The following is a 26472-nucleotide window of genomic DNA, read 5'->3' on the forward strand; positions in this document are numbered from 1 at the left end:
TATGATGCCTGAAGCGGAACAACAATGCATTCCTTCCTGTTACAAAGTCTAGAAGAAATCAAGGCATCTACATTTTATTACCTCCTCTTTTCCCGCAGTGTCTGCCCAAATTGGAGCTGTCGAGTGGTTCGATGTAGGAGCTTCATAATACATCAGCCCGAACGAAGGGTTGCCAAAACTCTGGCGCACACATAAACCAAACTTTTTATGGCTCATTAGGAGGGGTAGGAAATGCCGAGGGGTTGCTATTGCCATTGCTGTTATTGTTGTTGTTGTTGTGGTTATTCTCCAGTGACTTTGCCCCCCCAAAAATTGTGTCATAAAAAGCGACCCCTTGCCGCTGGCTTTTCCCGATGTTGTTGATGATCCGGATCCTACCACAAACCCAGTTGGCCTAGGTCAGTGTTCGCTTTTTGGCCCATTTGTGTGGTTGGCGGCTGGCGGTGTGCGTGTGGCCCATTCTGCGGTTAACTCAAATTCGAAATGGGGGCTACCTGTTGCTCGGCTCCCGTCGCTACGAGAGCCCCCAGGAGCAGAGCTCCACCTCCCTTTGTGTCCACTGTGAAAGTGAACCGCCGGCGGGCTTTTTGAGCAGCTCATTATGGCATCGCAGCAGCTGCCACCTGCCTTCCGTTTAATAAAAACTAATAGCCCCAATTAAGTCGACATGCGTTTTGTGTTTTCCCATTGTTGGCGCTAATAAAGTCGGCACAAAAAAACACCCTGCACTTAATTGAAAAGGGCAGAGGCAAGGAACCTTTCAACAGGAAGCTATGAAAAAATTGATTTAAAGAAGGTTTCGTTTTCGAGGCTCATAAACTGTCATCGATTTTTTTTTTGGCGAGGAAATGACGAAGCTTTCATCACAGGATTTTATGCATGTGTTTTTCTTTTCTCGTCTGCAGGACTGTTTCCTTTTTTTTGCGATTCTTTGTGTGCCTCCTGGGTTGCCTACTTTTGGCCCTATTTTTGCGGGTCGTTGGCCTGGTTTTTACGGCCTTTTTGGGGCTTCTTAAAGTCGATTGTCTGTATACGTACATTAAGCTTTGGTGGGAAGTTCGGGTTTCCTGAATTGGGGGATTTTATTGACTTGGCTTAAACTGTTTATTTTATTAGTAAATCTGCTAATGATATTGTGTTTTGTGTTCTTTATTAACAACTTCATAATCACTTGGTCTTTTTCATTTTTCAATTAAATCAAGGAGGAGTATTCAAAATGACTTTCTGACCAATTTAAGAGTACCAGCATAAGATACATACCCCTTACGATTAATTTGGTTCATTTATTTATATGTCGGATGCAAAAAGTCAAAGTAATATAATTAAAGTGAAGTGAAGTATAATTTATTAAACAATCCGCTTGCAATCATAGTTTAAAGTTATAAATGAGCTCTACAAAACAAAAGTCTTGAGTAAATCGAGCCAAGTGGATTTCCACTTTGGGAATCGTTCAGATTCACCTCCAAAGTATTTTTCTCCACTTAAAACTCGAAATACTTATTCGTACCAAGCACAACTGTACCGATTCCACACTCTACGTAACTTTGTCGTATCGGTTTCAGCCGAAAACACCTCAACAACTCCCGAAGGCAGCAACTAAATTTAGACGCCACCGAGTGCAACCCCAACTCGCAGTAATCCCAGATACCAGACTCCAGTCATCCCCAGTCCCAGTGACATCGTCTCCATCTTCCATTTCCAATCTTGTGGCAGTCTTTTCATCATTGGGGGGCTGCAACTGGCACGCTCTCAACTGCGACTGTGTGACTCGTACTTTGGCTGTGCATTAAAATAATTGCTTCCGAAATGACAACTGCTGCTAAAATTGAAAAGAGCCCTGTACGCAGACGCATTTCGTTCCCAGTTTCCCCCGGATCCCCGTACCCCCGATTCTCAGTTCTCAGTTCCCAGTTCCCTGATCGCCCCCAAAAGGTTGACGTTCTTGCAACATGTGTGCGCGCCTGCGCGTGCCAACAATGTAAATGCAGCTTGGCGATTGAGATGGCAGTGGAGTACACATACCGCTTGGGGTTGGCTTTTGGGGGGGAAAAGAGGTCACTGAGAAAAAATGCCAGCTTAGTTTTTAAGAAACAAACAAAAAAGAGACTTGAAACTGCAGGTTCCAAAATATAGTTTGTACATAGGTAGTACTCCAAGTTAGTAATTTAGAGTGCACTGCCGAATTTTCTCGCAGTGTCTGCGATGGCGTCGCTTATTTACCGTTAAGATGCAGCGGCTGTCAATCAGCCACCGAAAAGACTCAGACAAGGGCATTCCGCAGGCACTCCTGCGAAGCTGTCTGGATCCGATTTGGATCCATATGTCGGCCCCGCCATTTCCCTTGGCCCTCGTCGTTCTATTTTTGGTTGCAATGTGGAGCTGGGCACGCCTGCGCACACACTCAAATGTGCGCGTCCATAATTTACATTTTCAATTTTAGTTTTCCAACCGTTTTACCGTTCGATTCTCCGCTTTCCCAGCACTTTGCCTAATGGTTCTTCTGAGACCCGATCGCGTCTCAGGCTCTTTTCTCCACGGCTCTGATATTTATGACCCTGCGCCGGAAATAGATTCGGAATTTGGTCCAACAGGCGGTTCAGTTGCAGCCTGCTGCATGCTTATTGGAATTATCTATGGTTTCGATATCCATATGTTGCGTTTTACTCTGAAGTAATTTAATTTGGCAGCCAGTTTCCTCTGTGGCTCAAAGTCATTATTCAAATGTGTAGTTTTGAACCTGTGGGAAAAGTAAATGAACTGTTGGGTATCAGGATGCGCTGATCCTATTTTATAGAAATCAATTAAAGGGAAATTTTCGATAGACCAGCAATGCTATTTTAATTACATACATTTTTAAACAAAAGTTATCTATGCTGATTCCTGATAATTACTGCTAGTCTCAATACCATCAAAAAACTTTTAACGATTTCTAGAAGTTGAATTTCTCCAATATGAAAAACGGGAGTCTCGAAGCCTGAGCTGTTATGCCACTCTCATATATAAACTATAAAAAGGATTAAAAATGAAATGCTTACCTGTGTTAATTATACTTTTATTGTTAACACCTTTAATTTCTTAATGAAATTGCATACAATCAATTTATGGGAACGCTTTAGCAATTCTACATACATTTTACGTACAGCGCCATCTAGTTGTCGCCTCAAACTAAAAAAACAGTTCCAAGGTTGGCCGCCAGAGGTCGTTCACGTACATGTAAAATGGTAGAAGAGCTGTGGCGCGATAACAAAAGTTATCTATGCTGATTCCTGATAATTACTGCTAGTCTCAATACCATCAAAAAACTTTTAACGATTTCTAGAAGTTGAATTTCTCCAATATGAAAAACGGGAGTCTCGAAGCCTGAGCTGTTATGCCACTCTCATATATAAACTATAAAAAGGATTAAAAATGAAATGCTTACCTGTGTTAATTATACTTTTATTGTTAACACCTTTAATTTCTTAATGAAATTGCATACAATCAATTTATGGGAACGCTTTAGCAATTCTACATACATTTTACGTACAGCGCCATCTAGTTGTCGCCTCAAACTAAAAAAACAGTTCCAAGGTTGGCCGCCAGAGGTCGTTCACGTACATGTAAAATGGTAGAAGAGCTGTGGCGCCCTCTACCGGGTAAGAGATGAACCATATATTGGTTTGTGTCTAAATAGTTTACTTGGCATATAAAAAACTAGTCTTTATTCCTTTTTCAATCGTGTATGAAAAAGCCCATAAATAAATAAATAAAAGTACACTTACTAAAAATATTTAATTGGATATATTTATTTCAAATATTTGTTGTATATTTTTGTATAAAGGTATACATATTATTTTACCATTGGAATATATTAACAATTTTATAATAAATCTAAAATATATTATAAATTAATCTAAATATCCCTTATCGTTTCAGATCGTATTCGGTGCAGATGGTCAGCCCGTTCGAGCCGATTCGAAGCGCGGCCGAGGCAAAGGAAAGTCATCTGGTTCCGGAAATGGTTCGGTTAACGCCACAGGTATCGCCGCCGGCAATGGAACACCAACAACTGGGGTAAGTGACGTCACATTGACTTTATTGCCAAACCAAAAGCCCAACTCTCCTCCATTTTATTCATGGGAGCTAATTAAGTCACGCGACGACACTGGCAGACAGACTGTCTGCGGTCGAGGGATTGCCCAGGCCCGTTTCCCATACTCCCAACTCTCCCAGACCCTCATCCACATCGAGACCCCGAGCACCAAGCTCCACGAACGAAGTCGCAAGCCCCAGATCCCACATACCCAGATACCCTGACCCCTTCTCGGACCACCAGTCTTTTTTAACGGCACGCCGCAACAACGTTTTCCACGTCATCACGCCCGTCGCCACTTGCGTTGTTTGTTCAGGCCAAGGCACTGGGAGAAAAGAGTACTATACTTCACCTAGAGTTCTAATACAAATGTATCATCTTAATGCATGTTGGTGATAATGTTATGTTTTATATAAGAGTATCATATTTTTACCTTGCGAGGCACATTTGAAATAGTTCACTTAAGAAACTTATGATTTTGCAAAGTCAAATACCTCAAGTAAGGGAATTGTTCTGAGTGCAGGGTAATCATTCCAACCCAGGTCGGTCGGCTTCCTCGAAAGCCAATCCCAGTCCCAGCTCCAGCTCAAAGTGGCGTACTCAGCCACGGCACCGGCAGCAGAGAATCCCCGACATCCCGACATCCGACATCGCAGACATCCCAGACATAATCTCCGCCGCAGGCCACCAACCGCACGTAGCTGGGGGTCACCACCATAAAAACCTGGCAGTAGTAGAACGAAAGGAAAAAAAAAAAAATGAAGAGCCGGGCGAACGGGGCAGACAAAGTTGTGCCGCCGTGTTGACTTGCTCAAAGGCGGGCTTGTGCCACTTGTGCTATTGTGGATGTGGATGTGGCAGCCACAAGCCGCACGTAGCAGCCAGAAACCAGAGGCAAAAGACCCAGGAGCCAACAGCCAAGAGCCGAGGGCCCGCAGCCCAGAGGATAGCTACCCAGCTACTTATTGTTGCCACGACGAGGGTCTGGGTCTGGGTCTGGCACTGGGTCTGGAGCTTGGGTCTCGGTCTCGGTCTCTGTTGCTTTTTTCCCGTCGCCGCTGCCGTTGCGCTGGGAAACTCTCCACTGGGAAACGACTCACTGACTTTGCCTTTCTTGGGGTAAACCCGGGAAAGCACCACTGACTGCCACTGCCACTGCCACTGCCAGTGACTTTGACCTTTGACGGGACAGGGGATTTCCCTTTCAGCAGCTCACGCAACAGTCGGTCCTCCATGTCGTTGCGATTTCAAGGTCGGGAGCGTCGTAAAAACATGACACAAGCTAATACAGTGAATGAATGTTACATAATACTATGGGTGCCTTTCACAACGATATTGTGGTTTGCTTGCAGGAGCATTTAAATGAGGGATACCATTGGAGACACTGCTAGTAATCATATTCACAAGAAAATGATATGATTTATTCAGATTTCTAGGAACTATCTATACGTATGCAGATACATACGAGTATGTAGCAGATCTATCTGTTAAATATATATATCTTACTGACAATTTCTAGTTTCATTGAAACTCCACCAACTTTACATCAATAAGATGCTCGCAAAGTAACACATAATAATTTCATGATACATTCCAACACTTTTAAGCTTGTGACTCCATAATGAGTTTCATTCATTGTTAAATCTCCTTTCAACCACCGAGTTACCCGTGTGGCAGCAGCTCTGCTCTTTCTGGCTCATCACTCACGTCACTTTATGCGGAATACTGTGGTGTGGAGTGGAGTGGAGTGGAGTGTCATCCCCTCGCCATTCGTCTAAGCCAACGATTTGTTTGGCAAGTGGCTTGTGGCAACATCTGCGTCTGGAGGCGAGTATCCTCCAATGGAGCGTTGATTATGTCGTCACAGCGACTACGACTGCGACTGCGACTGCTACTTGGAGACTCCCCGTGGTGGCAGAGCACAGCACAGCACATAAAAAGGCAAGCAGACATCCCCATCCAGCTGGATGTGAATCACGTGTGGCTCCGCTGGCCATAAAATCAGCTAGACGGCAACAGGTTGTCCTGGTCCTTTGCCTTCGGATTTCCCAAGTTGCAATGACGGCGGGGAGGGTAGGAAACCACTAGAAATTGGCTCAAGTTTTGCGTCAGCCCTCTGTCTTTGCCTCTTGATTTTCCTCCCCCCGCCGATTGCAACACTTGCGAAGTTTTCCTTTGGCAAATTTTCCAAAGGGGGAAAGTGAAGTGAAGTTTTTGGTGGCCCAGTGACACGGACACAGCAACAGAAACACAGCTACGGCTACTACTTCATTTTTCTCTTTGCTATTGCCACCGAATTCAGGTCGCGTTGCATTTGCCAGGAAATCCTCCTGTCGCTCCCAACCTTTATTTCCATTCCACTCGCGACCTTTCACCATGCGATGGGACAAATGCAAAAAAAAAGGAGTTATATAGGACCCGGCAAAGGCAAATCCATTGACGGCACACGGCACACGGGTCCTGGGATTTGGGATTTGGCCAAGGACGAAACCGGTAAGCTGCAACATTTCCATGGTCAGGGCCAATGCACTCCTGGCTGGAAAAGCCCACTCCATGAAACTCCTGTGGCGGCACGCTTTGACGCCTGCAACGTGGACCTGGGCATCGCAGTCTACACTCGCAGAAATATGTATAGCCTTTCGAGCAATAATTCGAAATTTAAAACTAATAATCGAAGATAAAAACTAATCATCAAGGATAAATACTAATAATTGAAGATGTCATAATATCTCTTAATCGACTACAACTATTTCATTTTTAATGAAAATTAGATTGAATAATGTTTCAATTCAAGCCACAATGATTTAACTATAACAAAGCGCATATATCTCAATATTATTATAATCCTTAAAAATAGCTAGCTTTTTCACGTGCACCTTTTGGCCTTCATGTTCATGTTTGCGTGCAGTTACCAACATTTCTGGCCCGCCAGTTAGCCAGTCAGCCAGTTGGCCATTGTTCAGTCCAGCCGGGTCGCGGATTGGGTCGCATTGGGTTGAAATGGAGCCGAGCCGCATTGAGTCGGGTTTTTGGCTTTGATGGCCAGCTCCACTGGCAATTCAGGGTCGCCATGTCGCCATGTCGCCATGTCGGCTTTGTCCTTTTGGCCAACGGCAACGGCATCAGCGACAGCGACTTGTTGCACTTCCCACACTCGCCCGACTTTTAACCAGGTTTTTATCCTCTCCCATCTGTCTGCAAATCTGCATATACATGGATGGGCTTATATGCGGAATGCGGCTGGAGTTTGTCATCCCGGCGAATGGGGACAACACTGTGCTGCAGGAAGTGGGTTTCTCTTGAATGGAACTAGAACTTTAACTATCAACACTCAATAACAAGTAAGATTGTGATATAACTCATAAGAGTTATGTTATCTAAGAAAACTTCTCGCCATGGAAATCATTCTCGTAGTCGTATTACTCAACCCAACTTTGTAGCTCAGTGTCCTGCACATTCGCGATGCATTTTTTGCAAACCTACACCCCTGCACCACCAACCACCACCCACCATTCTTGTTTTTTATGGCGTTGGCGTTTGCCACGCTGGGAATGGGGCCATCCCACCCAGCTACCGAATGCCGACCAACGACCACCGACCACAGTCCAGCGCCCCTGGCAATTAGTCAACACATGCCGGGCGATGCAATCGGGCTGTCACAATGTTTGGACATCGACATCGACGTGGCACGCAAAGGGGGGGAACAGGGAGCTGGGAGCTGGGGGCTTTGGGTTGAGGAGGGGCCACTCCAATTGGCAGCCGACTCGTGCACTTAACGTCTAATTAGACGGCGCCCGTTGAAAAGCCGCTCAACGGGTTCCTCGCTCCTCTGCTGGCCAATGTCAAAGCGAAGGCTTTTTAAGACTTTGGCCACACCTTGGCCATCACTCAAAAAGACAAAAAAAAAAAAAAACAAAACCAAATGCAAGGCGGCAAAAAAGCAAAACAAACAGAAGTTGCAGTCTGTGGGCCAGACATAATCGTAAATGCCAACATGTCGGCGCCAAGTCGGCTGGCTTGGCTGCCATGGCTACCTCAGTGGCACAGTACCACCAGCCGTGACAGCAGCAACATCTACGGCAGCAGCAGCAACAGCAACAGCAGCAAAAGCAACAGCAGCAAGAGCAACATGAAACACCAAGGGGACTCCTACGTGCGATGGCGATACAAGAGCTTACAAACAGCTCGTAAAAAACAGAGAAGCAGACCCACGGCCCGTGGCATCAACAGCAGCACCATCAGCTCCTTCACCACCAAGAGTTGCAAGAGTTGCAAGAGGCAGCATCAGCATCAGCAGCAGCAGGCGGCAGGCAGACAATTTGTCGTCCAACTGTCCGCATTGGAGGCACCGGCAGCACCAGCAACACCAGGAACAGCAACAGCTACCCAGCAGCAACACTTTCTGCACAGAGAGAAAAAGTGGCTGAAAGAGAAAGCTATAGATGATAGTCAAGAGAAAGTGTAAATGCAAAGAAAGAATGCAAAACAAAGATTTAGTATTGACAAAACAATTTATATATAAATATATGGATTGACAATAGCTTATCAATTTAAGCCTTATTTAATTCCCATTTGCACACCATATTTTGAAGCACTTTTTCCAGTGCATTTGGCTGGTGTCCCAAACTGTAAGAGGAGACGGCGACAGAGCGACTTTTGGCACACGCAGCACGTGAGCCGGGGCAACCTGTCTGCGGTGGCGCTGTCCTGCTGTCGCTGCTCTGTCCTTCTGGCATGGCACTTCCCCTGCTCCTGTCCGCTCCAACCCCCGCTCCTATACCGTTTTTCCGTTTATGAAAGACCATCGAAACGGACGGAGGGACGGACGGACGGGCTATCCCGTGTGGGTCTTAAGTCGAACAATGAAAGCGCTGAAAGCGGCCACGCAACTGTTGCTGCCACTGCCACTGCCACTGTTGCTGTTCCGAACGGGACACGCCTGCGGCACCTTCATTGAAATCCAAGCCAAGAGGGCTGGGGAAAAGGCCAAAATGAAATAAATATAAAAAACAGGCAAAGGAGCACACAGGGAAAGCAGAGCGATCCAATGTCAAGGTTGCGGTGTTTGTTTTGGGTCAAGGTCGGCGAAAGGCGCAAAGGCCGTGAGAGTATCCTCAAAAAGCGGGGAGCACGCCTTCGTCTAATAATAAAAAAGGGGCTGTGGGCTTAATTTAACCCTTTTCCGGGTTGATGTCCTTGCCGTCCGCACTCGAATTCCTCGTCCTGTGGCTCGTCCTTGCGCCACGCGCCGGGGCACTTGACCCTTTTTGGCCGGCGACACAACACTGTTGCTCGAACATCCTTGAGAGTCAGTCAACCCACAATAAAAAATAAAAAAAAATGTTATAAAAAGGTCCTTGCCACCGCATCCTTTCTGGTGTCGTCAACCTTTTGTGAGCGGCTGACTCGTAACTTTCTGCTTGCTTTGGAGTCCTTTTTTCTGCGTTCTTTCAGCTGCTTTATCAACTGTTGCTTGGGGCATCATTTGCATGTCCTTTTTCTGCCGGGCTATCCTTTTTTTCCCTGCCAGACAAGTCTGCTGGGCGTCTGCCCCGAAAGGTTTCCTTTTTGGCCAACAAGTTGAGTGACCTTCTTCAAAGGATTTTCGCTTGTCCCTTTGCCATCGCATTTCCTTCTGTTCATCCGCTTTGCGAATTCCTTTTAATTATTTAAGGACATTCCTGTGTGCTTGAGACATTTGGCAAATGAAAACTTCAACTCGATTTGCTGCCTCAAGTTTGCCTTTAATTTTTTCGTTTGAATTGTCTTTTTGCTTAATTAATTTTCTTGGCTGCTACAATGAAATTTACAACTTTTAACGCACACTCTAACACAAAAAGGACGAGCACTTCCGTTTCCTGCTTACAGCCACACACACATACACACACAGAAGCGCACAAGTACGCACACTGCAGCACAAAGCTACACAGGGGCTAAATTGCTGCAATAAATTTGAAATTCAATTTAAAATGAACATAAATTGCTTCAACTTTCGAAGCTTGTCATTTTTAAAAAACATTTTTCAACTAACACACACACACACACACACAGGCAGTAAGCACCCAACAGCCAGCCAAACGCACACAAACATAAATCGCATTAAGCGCTTTAAGGCACAAAATACTGCCATAAAAATCGTTTGCTCGTTAATTTCTTGTGTATTTGTGTGCGTGCTTTATTTTTTGTTGTTTACTGCCTTGTCTTACGCTTCCCCGGCCACCCACCGCCACCCACATCCGCCTCCCCCACTTCCCCACTTCCCCATTTTCCCACTTTCCCCGCCACTGCCCCCGTCCTTCCACCGTACATAATGGCAACGAGCTACAGCTTCAGCTTCAGCTTCCTCTATATACACTTGATAAATGTGCATGGCAGCGACACATACACACACAGCAGCGCACACATTCAAGGATATATACACTCAAATATATATATATAGATTTCTATGTGTACTTGTGTATACCTATAGCTATAGCTATATTGGACAAAAAGTAAGCGAAGAAAATGAAGGCAAAACACTGGCAAGAAAATTGAACTCAATTGATACCCAGCAGCTTTTTTGCCGCAGAATGTGCTGCGTTTTTGAAGTTGGCAAATAACATTACAAATATATATAATTATAGTAATGTTTTTTAAATATGTTAAGTTAATAGATTTAAAAAGATACTGAAACCATTTAAGTATGAGAAGTTTTAAGATTTTTTAACATGGCTTTTTTAAAAATTATTATCCATATACATTACTAACGTACATCATACATAACAAACATCATTAAACATTAAATGACAGAACGAGCTTGTTGAATAGTTCGGCATACCCCAATCAAACTTGCGCGGTATTCCGCAAGTTGTAGATGGAAATGGAGGTGGCGATGGCGATGACGATGGCAGTAGTAAAGCTTTTCAATTGCCACCCCCACACAAATGCGCGTCTATAATGCCTTATATAAACCAACTCTCTACGCCCCACCTACACCCATCTACACCCACCTCCACCTCTCATGTGCGTGTGTGTGTGTATCTGTGTGTGTCAGTCTGAGTGCTCGGCTCGGTGGTGTTGAGGTTGGGTGGTTTTGCGAGGGGGTGGGGTCGCTCGCTTTAATTTTGGCATGCATTAAGTGCGCTCCTGGGGGTTGTTTCCCGTTATTATTCCATAGATATTTTTTTTTCGTGTGTTTAATTTATTTATTCGCAGTCGCCTTAAAGTTGCAGTGCAGCTTGAAATTTTTCATTGCCTACTTACGCGGGCATTTTGGCTAATTGCCCGGCCACACATTTGATGATGTCGGCCAATTGCAACCTTCTCGGCTCTTCAACCCCTCTTCTTCGCCTCGGTCTTGCTGTCTATATCTATACGGGAATGTATCCTTCTACTCACATGTGAAATCTGCCAGACAGACTCTCACACACACACTCTAACACCACAGCACACCACACCAGCACACCCACACAAGGACTGGCTTTGTCTGCGATTAGTTGCAACCCTTAAAATGCCTGCATTGCTCATACGACCCGTTGAACGCTTTTTGCCGGCCATTCTGCTTTGTTTTGTCCGTCTGCGTCTTCTGGCGGAGTCAACTTTTTGCCACGTACATGCTGCAACTAATTTTCTTTGTTTTTCAATACTCCTGCGATTCTCTTGGTTGTCTGGCTGCCGCTCTGCCCGCTCTCTGTATGTACAAGTCCCCTAAATATACTATACATATACATATATCTTAGTCACCGAAATTGGACGAAGCTGCCAAAACGGTCATAGACATAATCGAAAATGTATAGGAAGTGTGGAGGAGGGAAAGAGGGGTGCAAATCTGTCTGGTCCTGGAGCTGTCTCGTCTGTCTAATGCACATTTGATGGCATTCGCTAATTGCTTGATTAGCAATGCGGTTCTCACGCCCGCCCCCTCGCCCGCGGACTTCAAACGAATCGGCGATTATCCCGGCCAGAGAGTTCAACATAAATTATAATTAATACGGCCGACACGCAAGAATCGCAGATGAGGATACAAGATACACAGCCCGGCATCACGACCAAAGGGCGTGACAGCGTAAAAATAAAATGTAAAATGGCAAAAGCAATATGCGAATAAGCGAAGGGTTAGGCCGAGTCAAGAAATAAATTAAACATCAAGGGCAATATCTGTGCGATCTGCAAATATGGAGATAGGCTCAGCCAGCAGCAAAATCAATTAAAAATATGCCGCTTCTCAATTTAAACACACATTCCCAGGAGACCAATACAAGATGCAATGAAAAGATAGAATCCGAGATATTTAAAAAAGAAGTCCTAGAATAATAGCAGTACAAAGCAGATCAGTTAAAGCAAAAACTACTCGCAACAAGTTAGACAAGAATTAACAACCAATTATAAAAATAGCAGAAAACATTGCAAACGCAGAAACTTGAAGATGTGCAAAAAGTACTCTCAATATTTGCGCAGCATTAAGTTTCATTTTAGTTCAGCTGCATCGTTTCTCGCACTTTATGTAGCCGTTTTTCCTGCACAAAAGCTGCAAAAAGAAAACCAAACATTCAGGCCAACAAAAAAAGTAGAAGGGGAAGGGTAAGGGAAAAAAGCTGAGAAGTGAACACATAAATTACAGGCGAGCAGCAACGAGAAAAGCAAAAAGCTGAAGCTGAAGTTGAAGAAGATGAAAAAAGCCAACAACATGGAAAACTGAAAATGATAAATTGCAAACTGCACATAATTATGCAATTAAAGTTCGACGTTGTACCACGTTGTACATTGAACATTGTATATTGTACATTGCCCGCTTTGCTGTGTACTAGTTGTTGTTATTATTATTATTATTATTGCCTGGGCTGGGCCAACTTGTAAACCAAAATCAACAGCGAAGGAAAACAGTTGGCAAAAAAGAGGAACACGAAATAATTCGCATAAATAAAGGAGCTGCAACTAAATGCAACTGCAAAACTTGCTGCACTTTGCCGATCGCTTGCCCCTGATTGTTGCCACTGATGGTTTTGTTTTTGCGGTTGCACCAAATGTAAATAGCAGCAACTTTCGCAGCCCACATTTATTACACTTCAAGGTTTTTAAGGCATGCATAAATATTGAAGGTATTTACTCCAGGTGTTATTTATTCAGCTCCTGTTATTCTTAAGAATTTAATTACAGTCAACAAAAATAGTCAAACTTACTTGCAATGCAGGCCAGAAGTAAAGTGCAGCAGCGAAATCGCATTAATTGGTTAAAAAACACCACAGAAATTCATTTAATGCTGATATATATTTTTACTTTACTTTTACGCCATTTGCTTGCCCAGCACGCACACACTGCGAAAATGGGGAAAAGTGCGCATTACCAGTGCGCCTGTGTGTGTGCGCGGGTGGAAATTGGAAGGAAAACTACGAATATTTTTCGTATGCACGCCCAATTTAAAATTAATTGCCAGACACAAAAGCGAAAGAACACTGGCAAAATGACGATGACAAGGCGGGAAAAGTGGGCAAACTGGGCGGCAAGGGGTGGCGAGGTGCGAGCAAGTTTTCCGAGGGCGTTGCTAGTGCGTGTCTGAGTGTGTGTGTGGGTGTGTGGATGTCCTGGCTGTGCACTGAAGTATGCATGCAGAAAATTAAAATTAATAATTTATATATTTAAAGCACACCAGCAGAACACAACACAACACCAAGGGAGAATGCCGACAAGACGTCGATGCAGAAAAGCAAATAAAAACACAAATAAAACTGAAAATAAAAATGAAAATAATAATAATGCCACACAACAAATAAAACGGCAAGAGTAAATTCATTAAATGAAAAACCCATTTTACTGCACGCCGTCTGAAGCTTCACTAAAAATAAACAAAAATAAAATATAAAATACAAGGGCCGCAACGGCGGCACGTAAACAGAAAACAAACAAATTAAAAAATTATTTTTCATAATTGAGCAGCGGCAAAAGCAAAAGAAAAAGCAAAAGGCAGCTGCCCCCTTCTGTCCAAACAGGGGGCGTGGCATGTGGCAAGGACGGAAAGGGAAGAGGAAGAGCGAGCGGGGATAAGGAAACGTTCAGCAAATTGCAGTAAATTACAGGGCGACGGCCAAAAGGGGCGTGTCAGGGGTGGGGCACAGAACTGGTCGCCAGATTGACAAGTTCCTTAAGACAGCGGTTCTAGGGTATAGGGGTGTTACCCTAGAACACCCATTACCCATTACTAAATCGAAGGGTTCGAACGCTTTTCATATTCCCATAATGAAGTATTCACCTGAAGTACAAATTACAACAAGTCAGATATAACTTAATTGGTTCCAAACTCTATAAGTTCTTAAGTACTTTTCTGTTATATCTTTTATTAAAACTTCAATAGAATTCTTGTACTTTTTAAAATGGCAAAACTTTTTTAGAGAATTTCAGCGTATTAAAAATATTGAATACACTTCTCAGCAAATTCTTTGCATCCTTGCACAAATATTTCACAAAACTTCACCTGAATGTTTTATAAATGTTCTATAAATGTTTTCCTGCCTCTCTTACTTTTCATAAATTTTGAAAATTTGCCAGCGAATTCGCCCCATTTGAAATGCTTTAATACATGACTGAATTCGTATTCGAATTCTCGCTAAAGATTGTAATCACTTTCCTTATGGAGGATGAAGCCCTCCCAACCGCAGTTATGCCCTCCACCACCGCCATGAAATAAACAAATGTTTTTTTTGTTTTTGGTTACCCTGCCATGAAGAAGCCAACTCCCATTTTGGCATTAACGTTTTGAAAAAGAGCCCTTGGAACAACCCTTTTAGCCAAACCGCCACCCCAAAATGGCGCACTCATTTCATTTGCTTAAAATTCCAATTCACTTGAAAAACGAAAATTTGAATATTTTGCATATTTTATGTCTGTGTGCTGCATTTTTTTTCTTTTTTGTTTTTTTTTTTTATGCTTATTTGTTTTCGCTGTGTTATGCATTAAGGAAAATTGTTGAATAAAACCGGCCACTTTTGTGCCAGAAATTCCAGCAGCTAATAATAAAAAATATAAAAAAGAAAATAATGTTGTATGGCGGCCATAAAAATTGTTGCTTATGTCGATGGAGGGGGATTTCTTCAGGCTTATAAATAATTCATGCGAATCGCGCGTACAAGAAATTAAACGAGAAAAAGCGCTGAAAAGACAACTGAAAACTTTGAGGAAGTTTATTGATTTTCCTACGTGTCCGTATATTTCTGTATATATATCTATAGCTTTATTCGTATATTGCCAACCCTCTTTAAAGGCCTCGCCCCAATAAAAATGTAAAAATAAAGGCAATTTTTATTGCAATTTGCATGAATAAACTATAAAATAAGCATATAAATATAAATAATGTGTGTTGCCACAGTTACAACAAAAACGAGAATAGCAATAATAAGCCACAGTTACAACAACAATTCAGGAAACTTGGCAACAAAATAAACAAAAAGGAAAATAATCGAAGCAGAGCTTCTTCGCAGAGACAAGAAAAACAATAAGAAGTGGGGAAAAACAAAAGTAAATAAACGAAAATTGTTTCTACTTGCCTCGCAAACCCCATCACCCCCCATTACCCCCTTTTTGCCATCTTGAAATCAAGAAAAATAACAAGAAGAAAAACGAAGAGCAGGAAAAAAGGAAATTTCAGCTGGAAAACGAACCGAAGAGAAAATAAAATAAATTGCATCATAAAAACGGGCCGAAAGTAGGAGCCATAAGACGGACAAAGATGGCAGCAAAAATAAATAGCCAAGTTAGAAGAAAAATAAGCAGAAGAAGCAGCGGCAACAGCAGCAGTTAAATTAGAATTTTATGCAAATGAGATGTATTTATAGACGAGATAAGACGGAAAAACATCAAGAATGAAGCAGTGCAGAATGCGAAATGCAATCGAAGTTGAGCAAATTGAGCAGCTAATTATGGAGTTTCGAGCATCCAACTATTTGTAAAAATAACCAACTAAAGATCCTCACTCTAGTATCATTTTTTTGTAAGCTTATAATAGGGTATTTTATATTTTAGGGTTTGGAGAACCCACAAAGCAAGCAAAGTTTATCTTGCAATCCACATTTTTGAAATATAGCATTTATTCACCATACCCGGCAACTTCAATTTCCTGTTCCGAAACTATTCCCAAAAGCTAATTCCCAAAAACTTTGCTCGACCAAAAGAAAAATATCCATAAAAGCGGCAAAGAAAATAAAGAAAAGGTCAGAACTGCAGGGTAATAAAAGAGGGGAATATGAAACATGTGATATAAGTTAAGTGATATATGTGCTCCAGAGTGCACAGACCCCATACAACACACCCATACTACTCACCCCCACCCCCCCCCCCCCCCCAAAAAAAAGAACCCACAACCCTTTGGATCTCCGGCTGTAGGTGCATTAAAACTTTGATAATTACATAACTTTTATGTATATGAAATCTCGCAAAATGTTTGGCTGCACATTTTTGCCGCAGGCTGCAGTCCAAGGGGGCGTGATGTCATACGGCGGCAGGGGCGTGGCAAAGAGGGGCGCCGACTGAGAAGGGGGTACCGTAATAAATAAACGTAAATTTTGCATGTGGCGAGTTAATGCAAACACAGACACACACACACACACAAGATATACACAGATACACAGAAGCAACCTTTTGGATGGGTTTTCCGTTTTCGGGGACGCGGGATGCGCGGGGGGCATGGCAATGTTGGTCCAGGAAAATGTAAAATTAATGCATAAAGTTTACAACAATAACAGCAGCTAGAGCAGCTATAGCAGCTACAACAACAATGTCCACAGCGACAGCCACAAAACTAACAGAAGTGGGGCCAAAGTGGAGCCAGAATGGGGGGCACGATGGCCAGGAGAAAGATATTACGAGTAAATAATGTTTGCCGGAGCAGCGTTGATAAAAACTGGCATACTTTATGTTTATTTAGGTTTTTCCTACTCTGCTCACAATTTTCCCAGCAATTTTCCCGTGCAATTATCAGTGGGGCAAGTGGGTGCGAGCGAGAGGGCCGATTAAAACCGGATGCCGGAAGTTGTCAAATAATCATTGCTAAATGAATACTCGCATTTACGTCAATTGCGGCATGACATTTGCAATGAGGGAAATACATCAGCTAAGAGCTACTTTAAAAAGATGTTAACTTAGATTATTGAAAAATCTGAAAAGATAGAAACTAAGAAACTCCTTTTCATTATCTTAGGCTTAAAGCTATGAAATGGTTTGCCCAATGAAAAGAAGACATTAAAAAGTATGCAAAACTATGGGTTTTTGTATTTTATACTCCTCTGTTTGCTTTTGAAATAAATGTTGTATAAAATATTTTAAGAATTTTTTAATCACTCTTGTACATTCTGCTCAAGTCTTAGTCTAGAAATTCTACTTAGTTAGCCAAAAAAGCCATTGTTGCTTGAAACCCAAACACACAACACATTTGGTAAGACTTTTCTTTATGCGGCCATAACCATCTGCAGTATTTCAGGTTGCTTTGTTGCCCGAAGCACAGACAATTAACCATCAAGTGGAATATTAACATTTTTGTATCTCTCTAAATGCAACATCTTGTTGCACAAAACGTGGGATGCAAACAAGCGCAAGCAGATATAAACAGTTTTCGCTTTTAATTTCAAAGTTTCGCCGAGCTGTGCAACATTTTGTGGGTTCTGTGGGAGGGGGGGATTTTATAGAGGGGGATCTTAGGAAAGGGGTTATATGGGGGGTTATATGGAGGGGTTATATGGAGGGGGTGGGCAGTTAAGCAGCCAGCGCAAGCTGCTTTTAATGTTCCATTAAAACGTGGCTGCGTTGCTGCCTCATGTTGTTGCTGCTGGATGTTGCCAGTTGTTGTTGCTGCTGCCTTACAATAACAGTTACAACAATAATAACAGCAACAACAATAGCAACATCAACGTCTGGAAGCGAAACTAAAGCCATAAAAGCGACAGCAACAACACCAACCCAGAATATATTGCGTTCTGAAGCCGAAGAGCAAAGAGAAAAATCACAAACAAAATGGCTTAAAAAAAAGGGGAATTCCAAACAAACTGCACATTGCCCGCCATTTTATATTATTATTATTATTTTTGTGTATTTTCGCTTGAAAGGCAGAGAAAAAAGTCACAAAAAGTGATCACAGTGCACATGCGAGTTTGAAATCAAATAAAAGTGTATCGGAAAATAAGGCAAAATTATTTTAAAAAGTAAAGAAATTCATTTTTGAGGTGAAAAATTAATACTGAATGAATTTGGAGCCAAGAATCTGCTAAAACCTTTTTTTCACTGCACCCACAGAGACAGCAACATTTTTAATATTGCCCAGAGTTTGTGTGTGTTTGTTTTTCGCTCTGAATGTTTCTTCTGTGAGTTTTTTGCTGGAGAATTGTCGGTTGTTTTTATGGGTTTCAATATGTACATCGTATAATTCAATGTCGGGTTTCCATTTTATATGTAACATATACATATATGCAGCTTCTTTTGCGCCATCTTCGGCATTCGGCTTGAAGCCATTGCAGTTCAAGTGTCGCAAAAGGGCCAAAATGAGGCGAGAAGCGAAGATGCGAGGGAGAAACAAAGTTCCAGATAATTGCCAAACACGAAACACGCTCGAAAAGGGCCACTCCCCCAAGAAAGTGGGAGGAACTGGGCGCGGCCACACCTACGCCCACATATATAGATACACCCTCGGCAACCTTTTGCCAAGCTTTTTGTTCTTCCTCGACTGCTTGCAATTTTCATATCATTTAATTAAAATCGCAAAATTTCGTACACGTTTCCATTTTTGTTTTCGTTTTCCTTTCCGTTCCTTTGGCGTTCGCTCGTTTCGAGTTTAAGTTTTATTTTTATGATTTTTATGGCCCGGTAAAAACGCTGAGAAAAGTGCAAAAGGCAGAAAATTAAAAATACTTCTTCGATGCGCAAGAAGCGAAAATAATAAAAATAAAAAAGGGGGGCACACACGAAATGGAAAAAACGTGAAGAAGACACCGCGCTTGCTTTCGCAAAGCGAATTCAATTGAAATGGATCGAGGAGTTTAAATACCAACAAAAATAAAACAAAACAAAAAACATATAAAAATGAAAACGAAAACGATAATACAAATATTCCCCATTTGCAGTGGCCCCAAAAGGAAGCGGGCGTAACATCATTAAAACAGAGAATGAGAGCGAAAAATAAGAAATATATGAATATAAAAACCAAAGTCCACCTTTTTGCTACCCGCTGTGCTGTGTGGTGCTGTGCTGGGCCCTTTTTATAGCCCAGCTTGATTTATTTGCCCGCCGCCAAGTTTTATTTGCCAAAACACAATTTCCAACCAAATGCAATCAACTGCTGCAATCAAATTATTCAATAAGCAAACACGAGGCGAATTCGAAAACAAAGGCAAGCCAAAAGAACAACTTTGGGTCTTGATCGAAAAGCAAACAAACGAGCGACTTCCTTGCATTGCTTTTGTTGTCATCCCCAAAAAGGCAACAATTGTTGCTCTTAATTTGCCCAATAAGGTTTCGATCGAAAGATGTATGTTTACTTAAAAGATAAATGTAAATGATCTGGATTTTCCTGGGGAAAGTTTGTAAGCTGTTTCAAAATATTCTCAACCTATTAAAATGTTTACTAGAAATTGCTAAAACCTCTGAACTCTACTTCACTTGAACTGCACTTGCTATAAATTTACTGAACCCAAGGGTCACACAATTTTGCTTCATGAATAGCGTTAATTGTAATCATTTAAATGAAAACATTCAACGATTCAAACATAGTTGTTCTACCAAACTCATCGCAATTTATTTCCTTTACAGAATGTTGTAAATTTTCCTCAACTCGGTTTTCTGTTTGAGCAAAGCATGTTTTTAATTTCATTTTACTTTTAAATCAAAAGCTTGCTGGCAGCTCCTTCGCCGTCTTCTTCTTCTTCTTGCGCTGGCTTTTCCTTACGCTTTTCAGTTTTTACTTTTGTTTTCCCCGCCCGCTCCCTTCGTGTATGCGGGTGTGTGTGTGTTGAAGAGAGATGCAAAAAGCAAACTAATCAAAAAATTCAATTTCCTTGGAAAATTTAATTTTGCTCAGGGAAAATTCAATTTGCTTGCCTTCGCCGGCGTTTCTTTTATTTTTATTTTTTTCAAGTTCTTTTCGTGTTTTTTTGAGAGCTTTTCGTGGGCGGGAAAAGCTGAAAACTGGTCGCTTTTGTGTGGATTTTCCAAACGATTTTCTTTTTGTCGATTTCCCCCCGTGTGTGTGTGTGTGTAAGATAAACACAATTTTAATGCTATTACTAGCAAGTGTGTGTGCGTGTGTTTTTTGATCATTAGGCGCCACAAAGTATGCAGCTCTGCGCCGGATTATCGTTTAATTAATATTTATGCGCGTTTTAATGAAGCTGGCAGCCAGCTTCAAGCAGCGAAAGGTCACGGCCAAAATGTAAGCGAGCCAAGTTCTGAAAACCAGCTAAAAGCAGCAACAGCAGCAGCAGCAAGTTGGCCAGCTGCAACTCGCAACTCGCCTTGAAACTGGCAACAATGCCACAGCAGCAACAGCAACAAACTAAAAACGAGTTTTCGATTTGCCCCCCGAGTTCTCCGCCAAATGTTCCTGGCCTTTTCTGCTTTTGCGCCTTTTTCTCTTGGCCTTTTTGCTTTTGCCTTTTTGGCTCTGGGCGCGATTTAAACATATTTTTAGCCGCACACACAGCCAAACGGACAGACAACAATTGCATGCATATTAAATAAAGAAAAAGAATGCGCCTTGGGGTTGCAGCCGCAGACTCATGAGATGTGCTGACCCCCAGCACTCGTTTGACTGGTCTTCTGGATCGAAGTGGGGGAAAAGCGCCAAAAACGGGGAGTTCGGTCTCGATAGACAAGAGATGTTCGCGATTTTTGGGGAGACATCATTTTGAGTGTCAATAAAAGTAATACCAGTAGAGATCTGGAGAAGTGGAACAGTATTTATGGGATGGAAATGAAGAATCTATGTAATTTATATTTCATTTTATAAGTATTATTTTTAAACATTCCATAATTTCAAGATGAAAGTATGAATGTTCATAAAAAGATGCTCTCATATTTCCTGCAAGCTAATATCAAGCTGAGAATAATACGATTTTTTCACCGATCCTGGTTCATTAAAGCGACTATCGGAAAATATTAAAAGTGAAAATGCAATTTATGTGTTCATTGTCTCCGTGCAGCCAAAGGAGCAGAAACAACAGCAGGCTTAACGCCTTTTTGTCGTAAATTTTTACACAACTTCTTTCTGCATTTTCCGTCTGAGAACAGTGGGAAAATATACACAAAATATGTACATTTATAAGATTATGAGTCTGGAAACTTATGTCACAACATATAAACAACTTATATATGTATAAACTTAAAGAGAGTACAAAATAGTTCTGCTCCAAAGAACTTTATTTTATTTATTATGGCGAAAACGCCGATTGAAAATATCCGATTTTTTACAAAAAAATATTTTTTCGATTTTTTGATAAAAAATAATCCGATAGCAGTAAAAATAGTTGTCCAAAAGTGGAATGCCATACCTCGTTGAATTCGTGACAAAATTCCCTATCGATCCATGTGCATACATTGAAATGCTTATTTTTGCCCATTTTTCGCAAATTTTGATGATGGTACCCCTTATTGAAAATGCGAAAATTTGTCAAATTTTTTTTTTTCGAAAACCGCAAAACTTGGGATAAACATAGATAGATATATTAATTAGCAGCACAAAACAGTCAGTATTTTAGCTGTGCTGCCATTTTTGGCGAAGTTATGGCGAAAACGCCGATTAAAAATATCAGATTTTTACAACAATTTTTTTCTTCGATTTTTTGATAAAAAATAAACCCTATGAAATATGTATCACCACTGTGCATTCCCTTGTTTTTCTTTTTGTATTACAATTTTTCGCACATTTCTTGGCTTCTGGCCGCTGTTGTTGTTGCTGTTGTTGGTGCTGTTGTTGGTGCTGTTGCATGCCCTTTTTGAGCTTTTATGTCCTTTCTGTTCTGCTGCTCTGCTGTTCGCTGCAAAATGCACTTAAGCTCCGGGGGCAAGAAGAAGCTGCATCCCCACTCCCCCACTCCTCCACTCCTGTAGCCCTTTGCTCTCGAATTCCCTTTGTTTTTTGCACAGCCAGCTCAGTTCTGGTGCCTTTTTGTTGCGGCTGTGATGTTGCCTCCTTGTACCTTTTAAATATTCGCAGGCATCCATAAATCATTCGAGGTTATGTTGAATTTTTAGACAATTTTTGTTGTTGCCGACCGTCTGCTGACCCGCTCCCCCATCAATCCCCCTCGAACCCCCCCAATCCCCAAACCCCCTTTTGGCCATTTCTTGGCATGATTTGTAGTTTATGGCCGCATTTTGCCTCGTTTTTGTTGCCATTTTTCGTTTCCTTTTGCATTGCGAGGCATATAAATAAAATAGTGGCAAAAGTTGTGGGTCCTTACTCTTCGTCTGGCAAACCGAAGATTCCCATCTCATCTGAATCTGAGTTGGTGTCAGAAACGAAATGGAAAATTAGTTCCTTTTTTTATGCCTTTGATATGAAAATGAATGCAGAAACTCAGTCGAGACAGGCAATTAAAAAATGAGTTGACAAGGGAGCTGCACGAAAACTTGTGGCTTAATGATATTTATGCAGAAAAAGAAATCGTAAATCACTCGCAAGTTGATTACAAAATATATATGGTTATTTTTATAAAAATAATACCCTCTAAAATTGAATTAATAGCTCTAGTACTCTTAATAAAATGTATTAATGATAAACCAGTTATTATTTCTGTGACTTCTATTGCCAAAGTTGTCCCTTCCAAATGTGAATAATTTTCCATTTTAACCGCGTGTTGGCCACGTGCGGATTTTTCCCAATGCGTTTTTTTTTTTGGCCAACTGTCTGCCCGTTGTTACCACACTCCACACACACATTTCACTCCATTCCACATTTTTCGCGTCCCTCAGCCGGCATTTAAATGGATGAAAGCGAAAGGATTTTGGCAAAGTCCAAAATCAAACAGCAAAACATTTTAGCGACGCGGCAATGCGAAAACAAGAGGGCCAAAAGCGAGCGGCGTTGGAGATCGGTGGGGGTTATATGGCCAACAACCAGACAGGCTCTCTGTTATGGCTGTTGCCTTTTTTCCAGTTGACCAGGCTCGCGGCAGAAGCGAACATAAAAAAAAAACAGCACAGAAACAATAAAAAAAAAGGCCAAAAGCGCGAAAAGGGTAGAGAATAAAGAGTCTGATGTGGTCTAGAGACTGGAGGCTGGAGGTTGGCTGAAAGTCTGATATTTGTGCGGCGGTTTTTTTTATGGATATGCGAGTGTTTTTAATTAAGTGCAAAATAATGAAATTTTTTTTGGCGAGAACGAGGGGAAAGTGAATTTGGTCACTTTCCGGCACGAGCTGGAACTAAGTTTCAACTTGGGAAATGTGTGGAAAACGATGTGCTGCGAAAATGGAAATGGCGGTGGGCAGCATTTAACCTCTTTCGTTTTGCCCAAAATGATGGCGACTGACTTAATGCAATTTCTCGCTTTTCGCTCTCAGATCGCGCCATGAATTTTCATTACTAGCAGCGTGCATTTTCGCCATCGTCCAACCCACACACACACACACACATATACACACAAGAGCACACATGCACACAGCACCACTCGGAAAATCCCCGCACCTCACTGCACAGCCACGCCCCCTGTTCACCGCCCATCTTGGCCCATGGCACGTAATTCAATTTCGAACTGAAGTTAAAATTCAATTAAAATGAGTCAACTTGAGCGTAATGCAATTTCGCCAGCCAATGCCATTAGTGAAATATTAACGCAGTAAAAAGAGCAGCACAAAAAAATAAAGAACGCAGAGAATCAGAAATATACAGCAAATATCCAGAAGATATCCAGACGATAGCAAAAACCAGCTGGATAAATTATGATTTAAGCAAGGGGATCTGCAAAAAATGGCATGGCTTTTAAGGGTATTTTCGCTGTATAAATGAGTAAAGAAAAGGATTAGTTAATAACGGAAGCCTGAGATGTTTTTGCAGATATTTTTGTATACAGTACAATGAATATATGGTCAAAGCAATTTAATCTCATATCAAAACTTTTGGTTAACAAAGAAAGGTCAACTTTTCGAAAACTCAATCATGAAAAAATTCTTTCAGGGCACAACAAAAGAAAAGTACTTAAAAATATTATCATGCCAAATATGGCTTTGAAGTATCTTGAGAAGGTTTCCATTTAAAATTCCAAGCAGATTCCAATTTAAATACGAAGCTTTTAAAGTCATTTTGGATAGCACCATTACATTAATGGGATCTACCAACTTTCCTTAGACGCTTTTCCCAGCTTCTGGCAACCAATTTTCCCCATTTCCCGCACAGTGAAAATACTGCCCAACCCCAAACCCCCCATTGGCGTATTTCTTGTTCGCTGTTTCTCCGCTCACATATTTTTTTGGACTTTCTTTCTCTATTTCCGCTTGGCTCGTTATGTAAGCCATAAAAGCTGAAATAATGCCTGCCCTGGCACACGCCTAAAAGTATGCTATAATTCAGACCACACACATACACACGCAAACATACACACCAACACATGAAGACAAGTCGATTGGGAGCCATGTGTGTGACTATAAAAAATGAAATTATTAAATTTTATGTAGCGTAAATTCTTTATGGCAGCACACAAAAAATAATAACCAACAATTTCCTTACACATGAGCTATTTCAAAGGATTCTTTACACTTTACCCCATTTTGTTTTTTGGGCCACATTTGCGGCATGTAAATATCACTATAGATTTTCTGGGCTCTTATATAACTGACTGACCCTAAGCAAGATACAAAAAAATTGCTCGAGTAATCAGCACAGCAATGAAAAACCTTTCCGTCTGACATTGAAAAATGCGCGGTCACGTTTTTTTCGCATTTTTTTTTATTTTTTAGTACGCGTTTGGTTTGGTTTGGCTTGATTTCGTTTCGTTCCGTTCCGTTTCGTTTTATTTTTAGAGCGCATAATTTTTGTTGTTCTGCTTTTGGGCCAACTTCGCAGACGAAATTGTTTTTTCCCTCGCCCTGGCAAAATGTTTATTTATTTATTTATTTGCCTTTTATCCTTTTTTTTTCTGAAGCTGCCTCTTCTGCCAATGGCATCGCCATTGTTGAAGCTCGTGACTTGCCCGTTTTTTTTTTCTCTGGCGTATTTTTCTTTTATTCCCTCCTTTTTTCCTGCTTTTTCTGGCCATTAAAACGACGCAGCATAATGGCAGGGAACGGCGGACGAGACAAAAAGCGAAAATGCAGCAGGAAAAAATACGAAAAGGAGTGGGATCACGTCGAGCATTCACATAAATTAAACTACCTGTCGCTCCAGAGCTGTTTTCCCTCTCCCTCTGATACGATTCCCCCCGCGAAATTAGTTTCATCTGCTCCAATATCTCACATTTGACTAATCATTATCTTAATTGCTTCTTCTCATTCCAGGTAAGTCGTCCTTCCTTTTCGAAGCAAGCTGAAACTTTAGAAACTGTAAGTAGCAAACGCGATCTGACTTTGGGTAATTAATGATACAGCAGGATACAGAATATACAAAGGTGCTTAAAAGTATGCTACAAAATATTTTAAGCTAGCACAGAGGGTCATTAATAATGATTGTGCTGGTAAATATTTGCGGCTATAAAAATATCCGATTCCCAACATTTTGAGAGTAAAAGGAAAGGATGTTGCATGCAATTTGCAATGCATTTTACCACATGCAGTTCTCGTTGCTCCTTCCTCCTTTGTGAAAAGCTGCCGCAGGATATTCTGCGCATCCTTCGCATTGGAGAGCACAATCAGGCGAGAGAGATAGCAGAATAACGAGAGAGATTCCTCACTCAAATATGCAAATAAGCAGCAAAATGCATTTACCGATTTCTGAACATCGAACAGTGTTGCAAATGGCAATATGTGTATGGAATTGCCAAGAAAAATTGTGAAAGAAACGAAATAACTTAATGCCAATGAGAGCGATGGGCTCTTGCCATAATTGGCAATAATAATGGTAAAATGAGCTATTTACATTGTGAATAAATATTATTATTGACGGATAAAGGGCAATCAAGTGCCTATGAACAGGGTTGGTAAGAGGATTAATAAAATTACTGTGTTGTACAGAGAACGTAATTCCCAAATGATGCAATATGAAAATAAATCGATTATTGTTATCTAAATAAAGTTCACATTTTTAAAGGCTCATGCAGGGCTTGGTTTTGCTTTTTGACTTAAATGTTTATTCCAACTGGAGCACATTGAGTTCCCCGAGTCCCCATCCAATTACGGGGCCAAAACTCTATGGTTTTCCACCACCGACATCGGCGCACTCATCGAAACCGACTCAACTGAAAGCCAGCGAAACAAATAAATTTTCGAAGGCAGTAAGAACGTTGGAAAACAAAGCTAAGC

At 41.5% G+C, this 26472-nt stretch overlaps 1 protein-coding gene across 6 annotated transcripts in view; it reads left to right on the plus strand.

Moving 5' to 3' along the window:
* The window catches only part of LOC6533469 (DNA N6-methyl adenine demethylase), a 96697-nt gene that overhangs the window by 25128 nt on the left and 45097 nt on the right, over nt 1-26472 (plus strand). For all 6 annotated transcript variants that reach the window (XM_039373537.2, XM_039373539.2, XM_015194556.3 and 3 more), the window contains one exon: nt 3916-4053. In XM_039373537.2, the coding sequence (XP_039229471.1) occupies nt 3916-4053 (138 nt within the window). The remainder of the gene's footprint in view (nt 1-3915; nt 4054-26472) is intronic.

The sequence above is a fragment of the Drosophila yakuba genome, chromosome 3L (genome assembly GCF_016746365.2).
Source record: "Drosophila yakuba strain Tai18E2 chromosome 3L, Prin_Dyak_Tai18E2_2.1, whole genome shotgun sequence".
Classification (NCBI taxonomy): domain Eukaryota; kingdom Metazoa; phylum Arthropoda; class Insecta; order Diptera; family Drosophilidae; genus Drosophila; species Drosophila yakuba.